At 33.8% G+C, this 25831-nt stretch overlaps 1 protein-coding gene across 2 annotated transcripts in view; it reads left to right on the forward strand.

Annotated features, from left to right (window-relative positions):
- The window catches only part of LOC115210418 (zinc finger protein 704-like), a 138374-nt gene that overhangs the window by 70845 nt on the left and 41698 nt on the right, over positions 1–25831 (forward strand). For both annotated transcript variants that reach the window (XM_029779019.2, XM_036502287.1), the window contains exon 3: positions 561–790. In XM_029779019.2, the coding sequence (XP_029634879.1) occupies positions 561–790 (230 nt within the window). The remainder of the gene's footprint in view (positions 1–560; positions 791–25831) is intronic.

Genomic DNA, 25831 nt, shown 5'->3' on the forward strand with positions numbered 1-25831 from the left:
TGCAAGACAAAGATCCTCTGAGACACATACATACACATATACATGTGTGCATGTATAAATATGTGTGTATGTATGTATTTGTGTGTGTGTGTGTGTATACACAGACATGACAGAAGTAAATTGACACCCTTATAATCATTAGAATTTATTTAAATCTGAAATACATTCAAATTGTTTATTAATTATTATATTGTGAATATCTAATATTTAGTAGACATGCTCTTTGCATTTTTCAACGCTAGGTTCTTATAAGGCATGCTACTGATCATCATCATCATCATCATCATTTAACGTCCGTTTTCCATGTTAGCATGTTAGCTCACTTTCAACTGTTAAATAGGAATAAAAGCAATTGCTCACCCTTACAGTTTGACCAATAATGGTTCATATACTTTAGTCTGAATTAAAAATTAAAAAAGGCAGTTGCTCAGGCATTGATTTTAGAAAATTAATATAGCCTGTAAAATGATTAAATTTCTCTTTACTATTTTTTTCTCTTTAATATTACAATTAATTTTTTTCCATGTTTTTTTTTTTTTTACACTTCTGCTCTTTATCAGGCCAGAGTCTTCCTGAAAACCAGCAATCAAGTAGTTTGACTAGCAGCGGTGTATTTAGTTATAATTCAGACCGCAGTGACCCATCCCCTCCTCTTTCAAACAGCACACCTCTAGCTCCTAGTACAGGACTTAGTGGCTCATGGCCTCAAGATGAAGGGCTGGACCTTGAAGAAAATGTTCGAAGCTACTATGATGAATTTCCAGATGAGCTGAAAAGAAAGAAAGCACAAGTAAGGATAAAACTTTTCAATTGCAATTAATAACACAATCCTTTCTTTCCAGTTCAGGAACAATTGAATAACTCATTTTCTTTCATTTTTCTCTAAATATGTATTAACTTTTGTCCAGTACTGCCTATAATTCATATCATAAAGTATGCCACTTTCAATATTCTGTACTGTTGATGACATATAAACCCTTTTACTGCATGAGAAGAGATACTCCTTTTGTATTCATCATCATGATCATCATCAGTTAATGTTTTTTCATGCTAGTATGGGTTGTATAGTTCAACAGGATCTGATTAGTTGGAGGATTGCACTGTGATCCAATTTGTGCTTTGGCATTAAGGAAGGGCACTCAGTTTTGAATGCCCTTCCTTAATGCCAACCACTATATAAGTGGTTCTCAACCATTATTTATCTATAGACTCCTTTGATTGCTATTTTATTCTGGTGGACCCCATAGCCATTTGATGCTTAAAAACTAGTTTTATAGATACTTCTTTCAAAATTCCTATTTTGTTATTCACATATTGACTTGCATATGTTGAACTATATAAAATGTTAAAGAAAGAAATGCATGTATACTTAAAATGCTACTGTGGATCCCCAGTTTACTATTTTGCTTGCTAGGAATCCCAAAAATCTTAAATAGACCCCAGTTGCAACCATTGCACTATATTGTGTACTGGATACCTTTTTTTTTTCATGGCATCAGTGCTTGTGAGATTACCATGTAACTTGTAAGATTAAAGACTCCCTCTCTGTTACTTTCCTTTTACTTGGAAAGTAGCTTTATGCTGGAGGTTGAGAGGTTAAAGTATGAAATAATGAACAGGAACAAGATTTTCATTGTATAGGAGCTACATGGTTCTTATACAATTATTTAAGGGTAGGTGAAATAATTGTGATGGTGCTAGAAACAGAGATAAAGATGGCAGTGTCAGAGTGTGCCCTCAAGGCACAAAAAGGTAATTAAAAGAGAGATTGGAGCAGAAGATCAGAAAAAGTGTGTGGAGAGAGTGAGATATAGTTGAGTTGGTGATAGAGAGGATTGAAGGTAGTGAATGGTGAACAAGGGCAGTGGGGTGGATGATGGTAAATATGAGTTGGAGGGAAGGAGAGAGGATGTGATGACTAGCAGTACAGATTTATTGCTTTATTTTATTTATTTGTTCATTCATTATTACATCCATTTTTTCCATTCTAGCTTGGGTTTGACAAATACATATTGTTGATGTATTGTTTTCAGAGCAAGATACACTTCCTGATCAAAGAATTTCAACCATGACCGATTGGCCTGTCTTTATGTATTTTTTTTTGTTTGTTGTTGTTTTATCTTTTTGTTAGGAGGTGAAGACATTGCCCGTGACCCTTTGCAATGCTTCCATGACTGGTGGGAGGGAAGGAAGGAAAGGGAAAGAGAGAGGAAAGTATCTTCAAACCAGAGACTCAGCCTGAGCGCTTGCAACAGAGTAGACTCTGCTAAAGTCTCCCAAGGATCAAGTGGTGGTGTTAAATTGAGTAAAGAGATTTAATCTGCCACCCAAGTAGATCTTGATGGCTGCCAAGAGCCAGAACAAATACAGCAAGCCATGTCTTCTGACATTCTAATGCTTCCCTCAGTTCACTCTCTATTATTTATAAATCACATTATTTATTTATCCAGGAATTATGGAAAGCACCTCAACAATATTAGAACTCGGAATATAAGGTGTCAGAATAAAATCATTTTGTTGATACTCTAACAACTCTGAAGATTCATTTTAAACATTAAACGAAGGTTTGGCTGCTATTTCTAGTAAATAGCAGTTGCAAATAAGCAAAAACAAAAAAGAGGATTTAATGAAAGAATATTTTTTTCAAGTATTTGTTTTAGAGGTTACGTTATAATAAAGTTATTGTGGGTATTTCTGTTTGTATGTATATATGCATTCCTGTGATGTTAATGTCTAAATGTTTGTGTGTATAGATCTCTTCAGTGTAGTTTGATGTATGCGTGCATATATACATATAACATTTGCGTGCATATGTGTATGTATGTATATCCGTATGTGTTTGCATTTTGTGTGTGTTATAAAAAGAAGCATTTTTGTTAATGTGAGTGTGTGTGTTATAAAAAACATTTTTGTTAATGTGTGTGTGTGTGTGTTATTACAACACACCTCATATTTATGCACTTATAAAACTCAATCTCTCCAATATAACCTCACAGCAATTACAAACCATTCACCATGACATATATTTATTTGATGGTGAAACCATATAGTAGTTATCTGCTGTATTTTCCAAGTCTATAAATAGTTAAATGAATCATACAATTCTATATTTTCCCAGATTTAGTTTCTCTTTGGTTATTTTTTGTTGTTGTTGGTTCATTTCTTACAATGCATTGGTGCAATATAGTTAATCCAGTAGCCACTTCTGTTTTATTATTTTTATTTATTATCTTTATTTATTTGTTGGTTTTGCACGAACTGACCAAAGCTTTTGTTCATACAAACATTGTTTTTCTTATGCTTGTTAACTAGATTGTTCAATAGACTTTTTTTTTCATACCTTTTTCCATTATTGACTCTGTAAATATTATGAACAAGAGTTTTGTTTGCTTTGACTTTGATTCACTGCCTAACAATACTTGAAATATTTAATATGTGTGTATGTATGTGTGGCAATCTTGACAACATCCCAGGTATGCATTTAATGAGTTTATCATTCGCATGTAATTGAGAAGGTATGTTAGCTTTATTAATAAACTGTCCATTAATGTGTTTTTAATATTGGTGATTGTTTTATTTTCAATATGGTGAAATGGTGTACTTGTATATACCTTTGTTGTTGTGCATCTCTCTCTCTCTCTCTCTCTCTCTCTCTCTCTCTCTCTCTCTCTCTCTCTCTCTCTCTCTCTCTCTCTATGTTCCAAGTTTAAATCCTACCAAAGCAAAATTTGTCAACCATTTTTCCAGTGTCAGAAAAAGTACAAGTCAAATACTGGTATCAGTACCCCTCCCCTCAAAAACCACTGACCATGTGCCTAAAGGTAGTACTTGTGTGCTCACACAGAAACACACTACTACTACTACTACAATGTCAGCAAGCTGGCAGAATTGTTTAGACACCAGACAAAATGCTTAGCAGCATCTCTTCTGGCTTTACTTTCTAATTCCAGCAAGGCCAACTTCACCTTTAATTCTTTCAGTGCCAATAGAATAAGCACCAGTTAAGCACTGGGGTCCAATGTAATCAACTACCACCATTCCCCCAAATTTCAGGCCTTATGCCTATTGTAGGAAGAATTAGTATTATCATTACATGGAAAACATTTCTTGTGCTGGTTCTGTAACAAAATGCACTCAGTTATACTCTGTAAACTACAGAAACCAAACATTGAAACATAAAAATGAGACATGGTCTTCCAACTGATCTCCGAAAATAGTAACTCCTTAATAAGTACTGACTTTGAGGGGCTAATGTGTTTATGACAGCAAGAAAAATGAACATAAGTGATGATGAAAATGATGATGAGAGTGATAGCACCACTACTGCTGTTATTTTGAGCACCAGGCCATATTGGATGTCATATTTTGAAGGATCTTACACCCTAAAAGAAGGTGTTATTAACAGAGACCCACACCATGAAATTGAAGACCTGCTAAAACTAACAAAGACCCTGGTGTAGTGAAATACATTTCATTTGCTGCTGTTTGAAGACAGCCAGACAGGCAAAGGGTGGGCCGAAAGTCATGCACAAAATAACGTTCAGTATGTTCAGGAATTGTGAAAGACATGCTATAATTTTTTCTAAAATTGAATAAGATAAATAAAATAATGATGAATACGCACATACTTGTACATGATGCCTTTCCCACCCATCTTTATTTTATATGTTTACGTTTTTATTTTTATCTTTTTCTCTGTCTTCCTCTTTTTCTCTATCACATGACTTCATAAATGAACAATCTGGTGTGTTTATTTTAATGGCCTACCAATGTATACAGTACATTTCTCTGCCCTAAGTGTCAGGAAGACCCTCAGCAAGAAATAGAAACAATTGAAAGAAATGAAAATAATAATGATAAAAACATAATATGAATAAAATTTGAAATGTCCTGGTGCATGACTTTTAACCCACCGTGTGTGTGTGTGTATACATATATATACTCTTTTACTTATTTCAGTCATTTGACTGCAACCATGCTGGAGCACCACCTCTAGTTGAACAAATCTACCCCAGCACTTATTCTTTGTAAGCCTAGTACTTATTCTATCAGTCTCTTTTGCTGTACCACTAAGTTATGGAGACATAAATACACCAACATCAATTGTCAAGCGATGGTGGAGGGATAAACACAGACACACAAACACACACACACACACACATACATATATGTATACAACAGGCTTCTTTCAGTTTCCATCTACCAAATCCACTCATAAACTTTTGGTTAGCCTGAGGCTATAGTAGAAGACACTTGCCCAAGGTGTCATGCTGTGGGACTGAGCCAGGAACCATGTGGTTGGGAAGCATATATATATATATATATATATATATATATATATATATATATATATATATATACATTTCAGTTTTATCTTAGCTTGTGTATTGAAACTGAGACAGTTACTCTGGATCTCTAAAAGACAAGGGACAAAGCTGAATAATGTTGGGTATTCAACTCTATATATTGCCATTCCAGCAATGCAACTAGTTTGAAATAACAGCATTTCAATCTTTGGCCTTGTAGTCAGTTATACTTGCCCTAATTAATTATTTTATCAATCCCAGAATGACAGAAGTTAGTCAGCCCTTGTAGGATTTGACTTCAGAATCAGTTAACAATCAAAATGAATGTGTGTGCATGTTGTTAATTTCATATTGGATGTTGATAAGAATCAATTTAGGCTATTGCTGCCATATGTTGATATCTATGTGTACTGATTAGATTAAATTATCCTATTCAATACTTTAAACATGATTAATGACTAAAAACAGAACATAGCTTGTCAATACTTTTGGTCTTATCTGCAACTATTAATCTAAGTAATACATTATCCATGTTATTGTCACAGTCATAAGATTTTCTATTTATGGCATTGTTATGTTTCTGACTTCATTTTTTTTCATGCTGTAGCTTGTAACTTTTCTCTGTAGGGGGTTTATATTATGGCTAAAAATTATATTCAACACCTGTTGTGTATTATTTTCTGTTATTCTTTTACTTGTTTCAGTCATTGGACTGTGCCTATGCTGGAGCACACCTTCAAAGCATTAATAGATCATATCAACCCCACTACTCATTTCGGTCTAGTACTTATTTTATTGGCCTCTATTTATCAACCACTAAGTTATGAACATCTCAGTTCTGTTCAGTTTGTGTGTAAAGGCACTGAGACGTGTATAAAGACTGAACACATTTGCTCTTTCTTTGTAAATTATTGCACAGGTTGAATGATTCAAACAACATCCACCACCTTCCAAATGGTCAAAGCAAGGTGTTCTTGTTATTTTTTTAATAATTGGGAAAATATTAAAGAAATTGTAAATTTTCCGTATCTATCTGTCTATCTTTGTCTCTCTTGCTCCCTTTCTTTCTTTCTCCCCCTCTGTCCCTCCATCCCTCTCCTAGAAATTGAAAAATTTTAAATTTAGATTTTTTTTTTAACTCTTCTGAATTCAACTTGTATTGTCCTTTGTCCACTTTGTAAAATATTTCAAAGACATCTAAATAGAAGACGGGTTAAGCTATTGATATTTTTAACAGTTGCTATGGTCCTTGTGTTCCTTATATTAACAAAGCATAAATGATATATATATATATATATTAACATGTCACATTGCATTTTTAGTCATTAAGGGTTTTATGTACAAATAAAACCAATATTTACAAGTCTTGCAAACTAGATGTAATGAGAACAAATTGATCTTAGCTAATGTTTAATTCTAAATTTCGAAATCAGCAAGGAAAACCAACTCTATAATCAGTAAAGCAATCTAATGAGGAAGTTGTTATGTGGTTGATAAGTCTACTAGTAATAGCTAAAAAAAATCACTCTCAAATCACACTCTACTGTTTGCAAAAGAAAAAGAGGACACATTACATGGTTTCCTGGATACATTTACTATATTTGAATAAAAGTTGAATGAACATGGCTAGAACATCTTTGATCATAATTCTGTTGGACTAGTGCTGACTTGGGGTTAAACACTGCCATCACTACCACCAAGTTTTATTCAATTCATTTTCTCTGTTTTATTTTCTTCAAATCTTGTGTGTTTTTCATTAAGTCTTTGAACCTCCAATTTAAATGGAATTTCAGTGCAACTGTTTTCTAAATTTGTCTTCCATAGATTTGCAGTTGACATAATGCAATGAGAAGTCATTAATTGCCAATTAGTCGTTTACATCTTCCTCACCACCCCCACAACTTTTCTTTTTTTTTCTTGCTGCTACTCTCATAATTTTAAAGAGAATAAAGATTATCAGTCACAAAATAAATGTGATAATCTATTTGCTCCTGGCTCAATTGAAAATTTGAAAAGTGGAATTGCGCTGCTGACTCCACACCACTAAGTGCTATCGACATATTATTGAAAAAAAAATAATAAATAAATAAAAAATAAAGAGTGGGAGGGGAATTCAAAAGAAAAGAAGGCAAAATATATTTTTCTCTTTTTCTTTTCATTTTTTTTTTTCCTGATGTAGTACAATTTATGCTTGCATGATGCATTGATGCAGATAATCATATTTCAGATAATCACCTAAAACAGAAATTTAAAACTCCAACAGAAATCATTGGGAAGCTGGAGAGAAATATTAAAAGTGAACTAGATTACAGCAACACCAGCAATAATGACAATCAGCTAGCAAAAGCATAGCTACATGGCTGTTCAGCCTGCTAGAAATAACTGCAAAATCTCTCAGATCAGACCTTACAGTCTTGAAAAGAGAGAAGATGCATAAGACATAAGAAATGCAATACCTGAGATAACAGATAGAATGGTTATGACTGGAATGCCTTTGATCATTAATCAGCTCAGTCAGGATTGACCTGCAGTTTACCATCACTGCCATCAACAACAACAATCACACCATAACAACAAAAAGAGGTTAACAAACAAGTAGGGAATAGTAAATTGGGAAGGAAGTAGCTTCTTTTTTAATCATTGATGATAATACTGATAATAAAGAGAGAAGGTGTTCTTGCCAAGAATATTTGTTTCCCTTTGTAGAATAAAATCTTGTAATTGCAGGGAGTAACTAGTTTGAATTGCAAAATGGAGATTTAAAGAAAGTGTTTACTGATAACTGCATTAAATATGGAGGTAGATGTTGGTCAATGCTATGCATCTTTAGGTCCAAATATTATCACAGGAAATGATAATGTATATTATATTTAAGCAAAGGAAGTATGCAATTCAGTATAATCAATGGTCTGATAAGAAAAGTAGTAAAGGCCATTGCTCTTTGAAAATGACATCATTAACCTAATATATCAAGTGATCTAGGGGTAGCTGACAGCCTGATTAATTCAGTTCTTTACAACTATATTGTTTAGCCTCAGGTTAACTCAATAAGTAGATCTATGAGTAAAGGCTTTCCAACTGTGACTATTCTGTCTTTTTAGAATAATAGAGACAGAGACAGAAAATATTGTATCTGTAAATCAATGGTTATAATACAATCAGCTGGATGGCCTTTTTTAAATGTGATCTACAATGTTCTATGTATGTGTAGCAGCTGCACTGTCCAAAGTATATGAGTGGGTGGTGAATTGTTAAAACTTAATACAAAATACTTTGCTATATTTGTTCTGGCTGTCTGTGATATAAGTTCAATTCCTGACAAGGTCAAAAGCATCAGTCTAGGAGTGGTGAATTGGTGAAATTTTTTGAGCACCAAGCAAAAATCTTAGTGGTATTTGTTCTGGATTTTTGTATCCTGAGTTCTTGGGTAGTAGACTTAATGTGTTGTTCTGTATAACACCACCATCTGGTGCTGAGGTGGAACAGAGAGACATGACATTATAAAACAGTGGGGATTTTATATCAAGTGTGCTAGGAAACAATAAATGGGAAGAAAAAGACAAATATATAGAATATGAAATGTATCTACCTCAAAAAAGAGAACTGTGATTAATGTCAATCATGGAATCCCTGGCATATATCTCAGATCTGCAGGCACATATTCAAAGTGGACTAAATCACACAAACTATGCTTGCCAATCTCACCCACCGTTAGAAAATTTATTCAAGGACAACACTTTTCTCTCAAACCTCACCTTCTTTAAATGGTACTCGGCCAATACTCTATCCACAATCCTTTCAATCTTGTCCACCAAACAGATATAAGAAAACTGCCTGCTCTTCCTTCTATGCTAAAGAAAGGCAGTAGGTCATCTCAATCTTCTCTCCAGGTAAAACCTAAGTGAAAATAAATAAATAGAGACATTGTCTTTATACGTTCTTTAAGCTTGTATGTTGTTACTACAACACTTTTTGGCAGACGCCTAATACAGAGAGATTAAAACTGAAATGCCAAGTGCATTTGATCCTTACCACTTTGCTTCAATAGTACCACTTCTTGGCTGATTGTGCTGCACTGACTGAACGATTCCGCCTGAGAGATGTTGACTTCTTAAGAGTAGGTCTCTTTCTCAGTCTCTCTGCCTTTGTTGCCTCTCACTTCTCTCTCTCTCTCTCCCCCCTCTCTCTCTCTCTCTCTCTCTCTCTCTCTCTCTCTCAATAGCTCCATTTAATGTATTTTATCCAATAAATCTATAAACAAAAAGCACTTCCTATGTTTCTCACACACTCACTCGCTCACTTGAATGACATTGCAATAATATATGTTTTGATATATTTTCCATTTCCTTATTTCAAACAACCTTTTCGTTGTGGAAACCAAATCAATGAACACTATTGTTATTACTCAAAAATAAAAGATTACTATTATCAAAATGGCAAGCTGGTAGAATCATTAATGGCATTTCTTCTGGCTCTTTACATTCTGAGTTCAAATTTGACTTTGCCTTTCATTCTTTTTGGGTCAATAAAATAGACATCAATTAAGTACTGGAGTTGACTTGCTTCTCCACTCTAAATTGCTGGTCTTGTGCCAAAATTAGAAACAATTATCATCATCATCATATCATCATCATTTTTCTTCTGTAAATGACAGTCAGAGAAGGAAAGGCAGCTTGCTCTGAATGCTTGCAACAGTGTAGACCTGACTAAAGGCACTCAAGATGCCAGGTGTTGCTATTAAAACAAAGCAATGTTGATATTACCACATGTACTGTTATTATCATTGTCCTTGACTATCATCTGTTACCTCTGTGGCAAATAAAGAAAACATTATTATTATTATTATTATTATTATTATTAATAATGTCCACTGTTTTGTAATTGGTTTTAGTAAAATCTTTCTCCTATTGCCTTTGAATAGGTACATTATATCTGCATTAAAATTAGCATCAGAAAAGCATCCAGCCATAGATGTCTTAAAAAGTCTTACCCAATCCTTATTAGCATGATAAACTGGATGTAAAAATGGTTCTTCTCAATAGTTTAATGCAAGTAGGACTACCTTCATGTTTTTAAAATGTTTTCAATACTCTTTTCTACTCTAGGCACAAGGCCTGACATTTTTGGGGAGGGGTCCAGTTGATTAGATTGACCCCAGTACGCAGCTGGTACTTAATTTATCGACCCCGAAAGGATGAAAGGCAAAGTTGACCTCAGTGGAATTTGAACTCAGAACGTAAAGATAAAGTGTTTTCAATATTAGGACAGTTTAAGGTGGTGAGCTGGCAGAAAAGTTAGAACACCAAGCAAAATGTTTAGTAGTATTTTGTCTACCTTTATGTTCTGAATTCAAATTCCACTAAGGTCGCCTTTGCCTTTCATCCTTTCAGGGTCAATAAAATAAAAACCAGTTGAACACTGAAGTCAATGTAATTGACTTACCCAGCTCCCCTGAAATTGCTGGCCTTGTACCAAAATTTGAAATCGATATTAAGATAGTTTTTATATGGTAAATGTTAAGATCATCATCTAACCTAACTGTTGTTTTTTATAAAGGATCATCTATGATTGAGCAGGTCTGTTATTAAAATCATACCAGCCATGCCCTTCTCACCCTATATTGGGAACTTTGTTGTTCAGTAGTGCTCTTCCATTTTTTGTTCATGATGCAGTGTGTGATATGAACAATATTTGGCTGCTGTTTCAAGCAGGTTAAACAGCTGTATAGAGGTTCCCTTGTTGTCTTCATTCATTGTTATTTAGTGTTAATTTTCCGCTTCTTTTACTGGATGAAAATACTTTCGTATAAAGCAACAGCAATTATAAAACAAACAAAAATAGCATCTCATAATGAATAGCATCTCACATAATTTCACGAGAACTAATTCAATGCCTCTTCCTATGTGTTAACTCCTTCCTATATACACTTCATAAATAATAGGTAGGTAAAGTATATAATTTAGAGAGTGATAGTGAAAATGAAAAAAAGGTAAGCGTTGTGAAGGTGAGAAAAAGATAGAATAAGATATTTAGAGAGAGAAAGTGGAAGAGTTTCTGGAGTTATAAATGATATGCTTCATTTTCAAAAAGGATTGTGATGGTTTTGTGAACAACTAGGTTTTTATGAAATTTATGAAAATACATAAAAATTCACGTGAGCACAGCCACACCTGATGATTCTGTTGATGCCAATGTAGGATCACCTAATTTCTGACAAGCACAATTGTGTGTGTGTATCTGTATATATGTGGGTGCATCCACACATAGATACTTCCATACTTATATACATATGTATGTAAATATGTACACATACACACACATGCATTTGTGTGTACATTTACATGCATTCATACATGAACACACACATATATATATTTACATACATACAAGCAAATTTTCTGACGTTGGTGCACTGAGTTGATCCTATTGATTTGTATAGAAAACATTGAACTGTGTGTAGCAGTGCATATCAGCGTTCACACATGCGCACACAGTTGTATATAAGTATATTGGTGGGTGTGTTAAGGATCCTGCTCAGTAGCACTGTGTACAGCTGCATTATATTGTGTGTGCATGAACAACACACTGACATGTGCACATATTATGGTGTTGTGCCATCACCAGCATGCACACACCTGTTTTGTGTCATTGAATTGTATTAAAACTGCACCGAGTTGCAAATATTTGCTGCACACCTATGCTTACATATATATATATATATATATATGTGTGTGTGTGTGTGTGTACCTATTTATATATATAAATAGATATGCACCCACACAAATACACACATTCACTTATTTTCTATCTCCCTCTCTTCCCCTTTTTCACTTCCTCTCACTCATTCTCTTTCCTATATGTAGTGTGTCTGTGGATGCGTTTGTGTGTGATGCATGCACATATGCATTCATACACATGCTCTCTTTCTTCTTATTTTTTTGCTTCTAATGTCTCTTCCCCTCTTTCTTTCTTATTTGGTGTGTATGCACATACACACACACTCTCTCTCCTCCCACTTCCTCTCCCTATCTCCCCCCTCTCTCTCACTTTCTTTCTACCTGTCTCTCACACTTCATTGATCTGTGATAAGAAGTGTAACAACAAATAAGGGCTACAACTCCTCAGATCTAATTGTATTCTTGTGCATGCATACATCGAAATACACACAAGTACATGTACACACACACATACATACATAAACATTCAATCAATCGATTTTGCAATCTGTAACACATTGTGTAAGGGATTGGCAACAGGATGCAGGCGCACACACACACAAATACATGCACACAGTCACACAATTACACGCACACACACAAATACATACACACACACTATTACACACATAACCATTCAGTCAATCGATTTTGCAATCAGTAATACACAGATTGGTAAAAGATTTGATACACAGTAAAACACACACATACACATATTTAAGGTTAAATGTACAATGTATACAGAAGAGAGGTAAATGACACTACATGCACCTCCTGCCAACAAACACACACCTATTTCCACCTCCCCCCTCCACCACCTCCCCCTTTTACAACTACATGCGCACACACAAACACACACATTTTCTCCTCTTCCTACAACTACTGCTCTTACCACCACACCTGCCTCTCTTTAAATTCTCTTCTCAATCACTGGGAGAAGAACACCTACTGATGATGATGAGGATATTGATGATGATGATCGGGATGGTGATAACTTGATCGATATTTCACTGTATTGAAAGCTGATTGGCTGATATCTCGGTTGGAAGTGAACTGAAATAGGACATTGACCCCTCCATAATCAACCTCTTACTCTTCCTTTTATTCACCATCACCCTTTCCCTTCGTCACCTCTTATCTTACACCACTACGACCATGAAAGAATTACTACTGCTTCTACAACTTACTGTTCTGCTATCGTCAGGCAACAACAACTATTATTACTGCTACTACTAGCCCCTTATTACTAGTTTACATACATACATACTACTAGTACTACTACTACATTTGACTGTTACAGTATATTTACATTATGATACATAGTTGACTATTTTAATGTAATACTGCTTCTAGTACATATAACAGATATATATGTATATGTGTATATGTACACACACGCACATATCTGTATGTGTATGTAAACACATATGTATATTTGTGTGTGTGTGTGTATATATATATATATATATATATATATATACATACATATATATATATATATACATACATATATATATACATACATATATATATACATATATATATATATATATATATATACACACACATACATATATATATATATATATATACATTATATATATATATATATATATATATATATATATATATATATATATATATACACACATACATATATATATATATACATTATATATATATATATATATATATATATATATATATATACACACATACATATATATACACATATATATATATATACATACATATATATATATATATATATATATATATATATATATATACACATACATATATATACATATATATATATATACATACATATATATATATATACACACACACATATATATATATACATATATATGCACATAAATATATATATAATATATATATATACACACACACACACACACACATGTTTGTATGTATATCTACATGTGTTTGTTTGTATATATGTGTGTGTGTGTGTATTTTGATATTTTGCTTAGGCATATAATGCTAATAACCTGGTGTTAGAACTTGATATACATATGCTTTAGAATGAAACATCAGTTGAGTACAGAGCAGTAATAACAAATCAAAATGACAAAGGAATAAACAATTGTTATGAACTTTATTAGCTTACAGCCATTTCTGCTATAATATGCAATGCACTCATAGTTGAATGTTCAAGTATCAGTAAATAGCTTCATTGTAGCTTCAAACATGAAGTGAAGTGCATTACATCTTATAGCAGAAACAGCTGTAAGCTAATAATTATGTGTGTGTGTGTGTGTGTGTGTGTGTGTGTGTGTGTGTGTGCACATACATATATATACATGGTCTGATCAATAAGTACCTGGACTGTTGCCATAGTAATGAAGCTAAAACACACCGAGTGAAGCTGCTTGGCACAGATCTACCTGGTACTCTGCAGTGCATGCTCACTAAGTTTTAATGTTCTAGCTCACTTTGCTGTTTACAGAAGTGTTTGGAATGAAGGTGTGTAAGCATGTGATCGTTGCTTTGACCATGACAGAGAAAACTGAGCAGAGAATCTGCATCAAATTTTGCCAAAAGCTTGGCAATACCTGCTCAGAAGCCTACACAAAGGTTTCAAAAAGTTTTCACCATTCTCAACACAATCAAGGAAATCTTGTGCAACTGAAACCCGAGTGTCTTTTTGGTCAGCTGAAAGTAACTGAAACGTAACTAATCTGCACATCCTCTGATAACTCACAGATGGTGATTCAATGACTTTCTCTCATAGCTGCATGCACATCTGCAATGTTTTTATCAGTTCTGCTGGTTGTGGGTCTCCTAGAATGTTCGTTTATATCGACATTTTTTCAGCCATCTTAGAAACGTCTGAACCACTCATACACTTGTGTGCAGCTCATACACTCCTCTCCATACCCTTTCTGCAACTTTGCATAAGCCCCTGAGCAGATATTGCCATGGCAATTTTCTTTGTCATAGTCAATGCATCAATCACATGCTACACACCTTCCTTCCAAGCACTGCTGTAAACAGTGGAAGTAAGTTAAAAAGTTAAAACTAAGTGCACATGCACAGTAGAATTCATAGTCAATCTTTGCAAAGCAGCTTCATTCTGTGTGCTTTAGCTTTGTTACTAAGTTACTATGGCAACAGTCTAGATACTTATTGATCAGACCTGATATATATATATATATATATATATATATATATATATATATATACAGAGAGTGAGAGAGAGAGACCAATAAGAAGATGGAGGTGATCAATAGGTGGTTCATCAACTTTTAGACATTTTATTGTGTCAACTTATTTATTTACTAAAATGACAATTACAAGAATATACATACATGTATAACATGTTATGCTTTACATATATAAATATATTGATACCAGTAATTATTAAACTATAACATACAGAAATATAAATTGGGAATATATATATATATATATATATATATATATATGAGAAAATAGAGAGTTGGTAAAGATTTAAATTAATTTATTAAAATAGTTCCAAGGAAAAAACTGACTACAAATAAATTTTTTAAAAACCTATGTACGTTTCGATTCCAGCTTATAGATAAATACATAATTTCAAGAGTTGGATTAAATCCAATGATGAGAATTAATTATCATTTTGAAAAATGTAGGGTAGAATCTCTTCAGGGTTTTTTTGGTTCTTTTAAAAGAAATGAAGGTTACAAACTTATGAAAGGGATTAAGTTAATATACTAGGGAAGGAAGGAAATATCTTATATATAGAGTGTATGAATATGCTAAGAATATCATTCAAATAAACAAAAAATATAAATGTATAAAAATAAGCATAAAGGTAAAAATAATTAAAAATATAAAAAATAATACAATAAAAAAGTATTGCCAGATAGAAATAAAGATGTATTATAATCGCAAAAATAAAATAAAAGCATAGTAATAAATATGTAATAGAAATAAATAAAAATAAAACCATTATCTGTTTAAATTACAATTGGTTTACATAGTCGATATAAACTCTTGACCAAAGTGTCAGTAGCCATAAAATCCTATTGTATCAAATTTATTTATTCCTGTATATTAGTGTATAGTCAAATTTGAATTGTATAGCCATTCAGAAATGCATCATTTCCTTTTTATATATATATACTCATAAACTATTATCGTATGTATGTGTGTTTATTTATATTATGGCTATACAGGGGTTGGACAAAATAATGGAAACACCTCGCATCATAGCATCATAATTTTGAAATATCTATAAAACCATCAAAAGCTTCTTTATTTTTATGTTTTTTTGATTTATTATTAATGTTGCTTAATATGTTTTGCTAAAATTGCTTTTCTTTCCGGATATCATCAGAAAAAGGTAATTAAAATTCATTAAAATGACAGATCTATCAGACTTTCAAAGAGGTCAAATTGTTGGTTACTGCAGAGCTTAATGACCACCTCAAGAACCCAGTTTCCACAAAAATTGTTTGCCAAGTGCTGCACAAAGCCAGATTTCAGAGGCGGGCTGCAATCAGAAAACCACTACTTTCAAAAACAAACGCTGCAAAGTGTTTAGAGTTGAGTAAAAACCTACAGAATTTGCCCCTAGAGCAGTTGAAGAATGCTATTTTCTCAGATGAGTCATCCTTTACCTTATTTTTGACCACCGGCCAAGTATACATGTGGAGACAGCCAAAAGAAGCATTTGACCCAGATTGCCTTCTTCCAACTATTAAACATGAAGGAGGATCTGTGATGATCTGGAGGGGCTATATCTTGGAAATCTGCTGGCCCAATAGTTTCCCTTCATAGCAGAATTAATAGTCAAGACTATTTAAGCATTTTATATGATCAAATTCATCCTATGGTTGTGGAACTGTTTCTGGAGAGAAACACAATCTTTCAGGATGATAATGCACCAATTCACACAGCTAAAGTTGTTATTGAATGGCACAAAGAACATTCTACTGAAGTTGAACATCTTATGTGGCTACCACAGTCCCCAGATCCCAATATTATCAAACATTTATGGTGCATTTTATAAAAACAAGTAAGGAGTCGAAATCTTCCACCATCATCACTACAGTAACTGGAGACTGTTTTAGCTGAAGAATAGACAAAAATTGCTTTGGAAACAATTCAGACTTTGTACAAGTCCATACTTCTTAGAATTCAAGTTGTAATTACTGCCAAAGGTGGTCCTACCCCATATTAAAATAAATTTGTTTGAAATTTTAGGATGCTTCCATTATTTTGTTCAACCCTTGTATGTACATGCATATGAGTGTATTTGCCTTATATAACTTAGAAAGGTTTCAGTTAATATAGGCCTAGGCCATATCTAACTTAATAGCGACACCTGTTGAAAATATACTTATACATGTGTGAAAATATACCTTATATATATATATATGTGTGTGTGTGTGTGTGTGTGTGTGTGTGTATATGTCATTCTATAAATTAACTTGAATGAGTTGTGGATTAAACCAGTGAAATTTTGGATATGTTAATCCTTTACAATCAGTCAAGAGTTGTCCGTTAAAATTCTGTTCTGTTTCTCCTTTGTCTCTGTTCTATAAATCTGAAGTGTAATCTTATATTCCAGTGAAGTATTTCAAATTAATAATTAGAGTAATTGATCTTAAATTACTGTTATTTAAATCTTTGAAATATCCTGTGATCAGAGACAACTGCTGTTCAGATATAACATTTCAGTGTTTCAGAAATGTAGTTTAATAAGGGAACATCTAAAACATCATAAATCAAACTCTCATCATCAATTTTTACCAGTTGCCTTGCTTCCCATCATTTTGATTTTTGACATTTACAAATATAGGTATTTATGAAAAAAAAAATTAGCTCATTGATTTTCTTAATATTGTGACTGATAATAATGTTGCTGTCACCTTTTTCAATTATGTCTGACTGTACCTTTCATATTATTCTCTCTTTTATAAAAGGTTATTTTAAACAGATTGATATCAAGAATTGATTAAAGGTCATTTGAAACTATTTAAGTAGCTAGAATAATTATCTGTAAAAACATTCTCTAAGACAAATTATTGATGGCTCTTTGATGTGGGTCCCATGATATATAAATTATTTAGGTTATGAAAAAAATGAATAACTTCTCAACTATTGATGCATGCATGGCTGTGTAGTTAACATGCTGTTTTGGGTTCAAACTCACTGTGTTGGAGCTTACCTTCTGTGTGGAATTTTGTTGTGCAGAAAACCACTAAACTGATGCTTTGAAATGAAAATATGTGTTCTACTTAAGTTTCATAGATACTTCCTTTTCATGGCATTTGGAAAATTGTAAACAACAATGCTGTTTGTTCACAAAGTAAATACTTTGTAACAGGTATAGGACTTTACCAAAGAACTTTACTTTTAAATGGAAGTCATTGAATTATTTTTAATATTATTTGACATAACCATGCAGTGAATAAATAATATTTCATTGTTTTGTTGTAAATAGACTAAACAAAGTTGTCTATGTAAAACATTTATCATAAGCATGATGTTTTAGCAGTTAGCCATAAGGTAGTGATGTAACAGATTATCACTGATTCACAAAATGCCTAATTAACCTTGATTCTCTTAATGTGTGATCTGAACCTGGGAAATAGACTGTGTTGTTGTTTAGCTCCAGGTCATTCCTATATTCCAAAATGTTCAATTCACGACCAATGAGTCATCTTTTTAAACTTTAGAACTACTTTATCCAAAGTATCTATCTTTTTCTAAGATGGTAGTGTGTGATTTGAGGGGCTTTTGGTCGTTATTTCTAGCAGCTTGAGTAATCATGTAGCGGCTTCCTCATTAGCTTGATAGATTAAGCTGAGATGAGCTAGGTATTTAAGTATTATATATTGAATGATATCATGACAGAGGTGGCTATTGTATTTTGAACCTGTGTTGAAAATGTGACAGTTATTACAATACCAATATAAAACTTGACTCATTCCATCAGTAGGTTAGATAAACCCTTTACAAGCATTAATACAGTCTCAGGGTTGTTTTTCTTTTTCAATGAGAATCTATTCTCAGCAGGACTACTTCAAGCGTAGTCACTTAATGTACTTTATTATACTAACACCATTTTCAAAATTATCTCACACAGAACTTCTTAGCAATTTTTTTTTATCTCTGATGATGGTTACTAAAATAGAAAATTAAAATAAAGCTTTATTTATCTACTATTTGAACTAAAGTGGAAACATAAATAAATAAATGCTTAAAGTATTAATAATATAGATATCATTTTAGTATTTCATAACTAAGTCAAACATGGCTGAATTGAAGCCAAAATCAGGACTTTTAACTAAAAAATAATACAAATCTGAACATAACAACAAAATTTGAAATAAAACAAATCTATTCATTTGGGAACTGAATTTCAATTATGAAGTGCTTTTTCAATATGTCAGTATGCCAACCTTAGACAGAAATATTTATTTCTAATGTCAATAGTTGGCCTGGTGCCATTGTGCATGAAGATTGCATTCTACAAACAATTTTCTCTTTGTTCTAAAATCATTGTTTTCCACTAACATAAATGCTGTTACTTAGAGGTAGTATATTCAAACTAAGGATATCATTTTTCCTTAACCAGTATATGTTGAATAGGTCTATAAATTCATATATTTTTATTATGAATTGTTAGCATGGTAGGTTTACAATTTAATTGCTCAATAAATGTAGGAGGAGTGCCTTTTATGGTAAAAGACCCCCTTCGGTCATGAATGACCATGGGATTGCACCTAGAAAGTTACCCTCCTAGACACAAGTCCGGGCAAGGTTGTTTATGGAAGACCAGCAGTCGCCCATGCATACCAGCCTCCCCTCTCCACACCACCAGTGTTATCCAAGGGAAAGACAAAGGTCAATACAGCTTGGCACCAGTGACGTCGCAACTCATTTCTACAGCTGAGTGAACTGGAGCAACGTGAAATAAAGTGCCTTGCTCAAGAACACAATACGCAGCCCGGTCCGGGATTCGAGCTCACAACCTCACGATCGTAAGCTCGATGCTCTAACCACTGAGCCATGCGCCTTCACCTTTTATGGTATGCGCCTTTTATGGTATACACAATATAAAGTGTTGTATGCATACATGAATGACTGATGTATCTGGACATATCTTCAGTGATGTGCCTGGTATCATTGGGTCTTTCGGGTCTTTCAACATCATACACCCTCCTCCAGGTGACCCAGCTGGGGCTGATCAGACCCCAGCTTGTGTCCAGATGACCAACTAGCTACCCCATAGCTCTCCTCTTTTGATCCACAGCCATCGTGAGGCTCTCTCTGCTGCATCAGTGGTACTGCGGATGGCCTTCCTCCTCACTCCCTCGATGTCCAAACTCTTGAAGGGAACAGGCTGTGAAACCCCTGCATCCAACCTCCAGTGGGAGATTCCGTGCTCTCCAACCAAACCCGTGTACTTGAAGAGCTTTCTCTCAAAAGCTTCTTCCAGGCGATCTTCCCATGGGACAGTCAGCTCCAGCAGCACCACTTGCTTGGTGGACTCAGACACGAGGACAGTGTCTGGTCGCAGGGTGGTGACCACAATGTGGCCAGGGAACTTCAGCTGATGCTCAAGATCCACCAATAGCTGCCTGTCTCTTGCAGATGTTAGGATGCCCACCAATGTTTTTCTGGCTGGGGTTAGCTGTTTCCCAGCTCTGACAAAAGACGATGGTTTTCTTGGAGAGTAATATCTTGCATTAATCTTGTCTAATTTAATAAGTGATATAAACATGTTCAAAAGTCTTGAGAAATATGTCAGCCAAGAACTGCAGAATACATACTTACAAGGATTCCTTTTTGTTGTACAACTGTATTCCTATAATGGCAGTCAAAAACTAGTTGTTGTAAATTGTTGCTAGATGCATCTGTCATGGCAATTGGTCATGGTAGCCCACTGGACAGTCAGTCATGAAGATCTTATAATAACTGGAACAAGATGAGATTGTGTTATCAGTGGTGTAAATGTGGTTATGTAATTAATATGTTCTCTTTTCAGTTTTGTTGTTCTGGATTCAATTTCACTCTCAGTATCCTGGCAAGTGTCTTCTACCATAGCTTTGAGCTAACCAATGAATAAATCACAGATATACTAGAATATGATGATCACAATTGATATGTCTTTGATCATAGGTCTACTTGATCAGGGCTAAATTCCAACCAGTAGTGTAACTAGGTGGGAGCAAGGGGGGCACATGCCCCAGGTGCTGATTCAAGGGTAGTGCCTCATCAAAAGCAAGAAAGATGAGACTTTAAACAATTGTATTTTTTTTATTACATCTCATTTCACACATTAGGTTTTTTAATGATTCAATCAGGGAAGCTGGTGCATTAAATGATTAAAATAAGGTTTCGTATTTTGAATTACAAGCTGTACTGAACTGGCAGATAAATGAACCCTGGTAAAGTATTTATTCTTAAAATATTGCTTTAAAACATTAATTACTTGTAACAAATAAGTACTATATAATATTGTGGATTTTGTAATGGGAGGGAGTGCATTTTTGCAGCTTCTCCTAGGCACGGTTTACCCTAGCTGTGCCACTGATTCCAACAGCAACATAATCCAGTTTAGTGTTTTATCTCTGTAATGTACCTCTTTATTATTTATCAATATATCACATAGGTGTTTGCTTCCCAACTACATAGTTTCAGGTTTAATCCCACTGCATGTTACCTTGGGCAAGTACCTTTTATAATCCTGGACTGGCTAAAGGCTTATGAGTGTAAACATATCTTATCATGGGGAAATATTTACCTTACTTGAAAACAGATGAGGGTTGGCAATAGGAAGGGCATCCAGCTGTAGAAAACTGAACCTCAACAAATTCCATCTCACCTATGTGAGCATGGAAAATTGAACCATACCACATAACCTATTACAGATATTCTTAAGTCATATAGCAGATACCCATCATTCTCAAGTCCTGTTTGAATTTTTGTTTCATTGACTGATGATTTTCTTAGTTGTGAATGAAGCTGGTTTCAAAATCTCTGTTGCTTTCTGTTTGAAATTTCATCAATCATAGACAAGGAATTTGATCTAGGGTTTGTTGATTGGTTAATTTGGATTCTGTGGATCAGTGTTGAAGACTGTTGTGATACAATAATCATCAAAGTTTACATCCCTCACTCCTTCAGAATTCTCTTGTATTATTAGCCAAGCAAGGATACCTTGACTTGCTGGAAGTAGCAGTTAAATTTCCTTCATATCACACCCTATTTTTTCATATATAACACAACTCATTAGATAATATAATCATACATATCCTTAAAATGACAGGATGCCCACTGCTAGAATGCTTTTAACATAATCAAGGTTGACCTGGGGTTAAACAAAAACTCTAGTTTTTAGGGTGGGTGGATCTGCTTTTGCTTTTCTTTTTCTTTCTTATTTTTTACATATTTATTTATTTACTTGATGAATTAAGATTGCTTTTTTTTTCATGTTAGATGGAAGTGGTGCAATATGTTTTATGTGCATTATCATTTGTTGTGGTTGGTTGTTAACTGCAATAACTGTTCTGTCTGCAATAGACATACACACATTCTCTCTCTCTCTTTCACACACACTCTCACATGCACATAGACACATGCAGGCACTATTTATGTGTTATTGCTTAACCTTGAAACCACCCAAGCAGTAAATTTCATCCTCTTGTAAATTATGCTATAATTAAAAAACAAATTAAATTTTTTGAATAAAACAAAGAAATATATAGCCATCAAATCCTTTTTCTCCTCCCTTAACTATTTATTTATTTCCATATCCCCTCCCACTTAATGTTACTCCCTACGGTAGCTTTTAACACTTTCTCTAACATCTGTAACAGATTGAAAGAAATGGAAACTATAAAAAAAAAAACATTACAGCCACCAGGACAAACATCTCACAGACACACCTCTAGACAATTGAAATGTCATCTGTTGTTCTGCTGCAGCATAGTGGTTCAGACAGTCAAAAAGGTTGTGTGAGGGTAATATGAATGTGTGTTGTTGTTTTCTTTCTTGAACATAAATTTATTTTTAAACACTTAACTTTAAATATTTTTGTTTTTATGGCTTCTCCTCTTTGTGTTATATATTTCTTGAGTTTTTTCCTTTGGTGTTTGGAAATTTATATCTGTCGAGAATGTTTGTTTTTGTTTATCTAATCCTCAAAATGATAATGCTTATGCAAAAAGATTGGCCTAATTGCTTTGTGGTAAGTAGCAAATGATAAAACTCATAATCTTTGATGAATGCTCTCACAGGGCACGTAAAAAGCACCATCCGAACATGGCCAATGCCAGCGCCACCTTGACTGGCTTCCATGCCGGTGGCACGTAAAAAGCACCAATCCGATTGTGGCCGTTGCCAGCCTCGCCTGGCACATAAAAAGCACCCACTACACTCATGGAGTGATTGGCATTAGGGAGGGCATCCAGCTGTAGAAACACTGCCAGATCAGACTGGAGCCTGGTGCAGCCTTCTGGCTTCCCAGATCCCCGGTCGAACCATCCAACCCATGTTAGCATGGAGAACGGACGTTAAATGATGATGATGATGATGTACAATATTACCCAAACTGCATCACAAAAAAAAGAAAGAATTACCCTGACGGTCCTCATCATGAACAGAAAAACTTGAGCTCTGATCACTTACTGATCTTCTACAAGGATCAAGTGTGACCAATCCACTTTAGAGTACCCTTCACATACTGAGATAGTGATGCTGCTACATTCACAAACATGCTAAAATACATTCAAAAGAAGCCATTCAGCTTATTGACAAAGATTCACTTGCCAATGCTCTACGACCATTTGCTGATAGCAGTGGTTATACCATGTTTTTCTTTTCTTTGCACCTTGTATCACTACTGCAATGGTTTCTGCTCTTATGAACTAACTGGCTGTCTACTACTCCAGGCCCACTTAATACATTTGTTTCTTCTCCTCTCATCACCCCACCCATTAAACTTTATATTTGACAATTTTACAATCACTCCACACCAGATTATAGCCATTTGAAATTATCTTCTTTGTCCACATTTTATTCTACAGGGATCAAACATCCATAAGGTCAATTTGAACATTAATCTCGTCTATCTCACCAGTCTGGTTTGGTTTGCAAAGGTTATGGATGCTAGCTTTCCTTCAACTAAATAAAATGTATAAATATCGCAGCTCTAATTTCACTGAGTTATGTCATATCTTTTATTATAACTTAGCTCTTATTTGTCCTTTACTTGAATTTGGAATCTCTGATATTAAGCTTAATCTACCTCTTAAAGACAGTTTTCAATATTCACTGGCTTTAAGATGGTGAGCTGGCAGAATCATTACTAAGCTGGGCAAAATGCTTAATGACATTTTGTCTGTCTACATTATGAATTGAAATTCCATCAAGATCAACTTTTTCATTCTTTCAAGGTCAATAAAATAAATAACAGTTAATAAAATAAATACCAGTCGATGTAATTGACTAGCCTCTTACTCCAAACTTGCTAGCCTTGTACCAAAATTTGAAACCAATATTCACTGACTTCAGATAGTTAGGAGAAAATGAAAAAACAGCATTTTCTTTGTGACCTAGTTTTACATCTAAATTGGAAACACTTCACTCGTATTTTATTTTCTTTGTGCCAAGATATGCGTATTCTATGTCTACATCTTCTCCTTCTCATAAATCTGTGGGTAAATGTCTAAAAAAAAGTGCTTATCTGAGAATTACTTATCATACATTCTATGTACACAATATCTATTACCATAATTTAATATGTTTATGAATTATCAGAGATTGGCTGATGAGTCTGCTAAATGAAATAAGGATGTCTTTTTAAAGCCTAAAGCTAGGTATTATAAAGAAACAACTGTAAGTGATTAAATCAAAAGTAAATTAACTTTGATATATTACTGGTATATACATTTGTTGTTTATGCTGTTTAGTCCAGATTAGTCATGTTCAAGCTGACCTATAATCAACATACTGGCTTTGACCATTCCATCTTTTTCTGTGTACCAGGAACTATACTGTGTAATGTACCTTCCTTTATTTAAGATGAATAGATAGAATTTGAAGGAAATTCGGTTGCTATTTCTGTCAAACAACCATATAGAGTGTACCACATTGGCTTGGCTGGTATATGCTTTATTGACTACAGAGAAATGGAGAACAAATTCAATCTTGTCACAGATTGAACTCCACAAACAAAATTCATTAAAACATCTATTGTGGTATGCAGTGTATCAGCTGTTTCTATTGCTTATCAAATGAGAAAATAATATATCCCTTATTTTAATGTAGTCTCTAATAATGAAGAGTCTTGTGCCGTGATTTTTCCCATCAAAATATATCCTCTGCTCTGTATTTCATATCATTTTGATACATTGCCCAAGTAATAATTAAAACCTTTCTCTGACTTAGTTTTATCAGTTCCTGCTTCCACTACTTTAATTGCTTATGTTACTGATTAACTTGAGATTTTGTTTCATAACCAAAATCAACAGTTATTCATATTCAACAAAGTCTTTTGTTTTTGTTGTTGTTGTTGTTTCTTATCTATTGAGTTATTGAATAAATAAGGCAAATTAATATTTACAACATTTACTTCTACTGATTTTGTTAAAGATATTACTTATAAGTATATACTCTATCATAATTGATACAATATTTGATATTGAAATATCTTTTCTAAGACAGACTTTAAAATAAATCTATGTTAGTTGATGTCATCCTTTAGACAAGTGTTAGATACCTTTATAATATTAGGTCTCTCTTCACTAAGAGCAAGAATATAACTCGGTTTTCTTTTATTTGTGA

The sequence above is a fragment of the Octopus sinensis genome, linkage group LG4 (assembly GCF_006345805.1).
Source record: "Octopus sinensis linkage group LG4, ASM634580v1, whole genome shotgun sequence".
Lineage (NCBI taxonomy): Eukaryota > Metazoa > Mollusca > Cephalopoda > Octopoda > Octopodidae > Octopus > Octopus sinensis.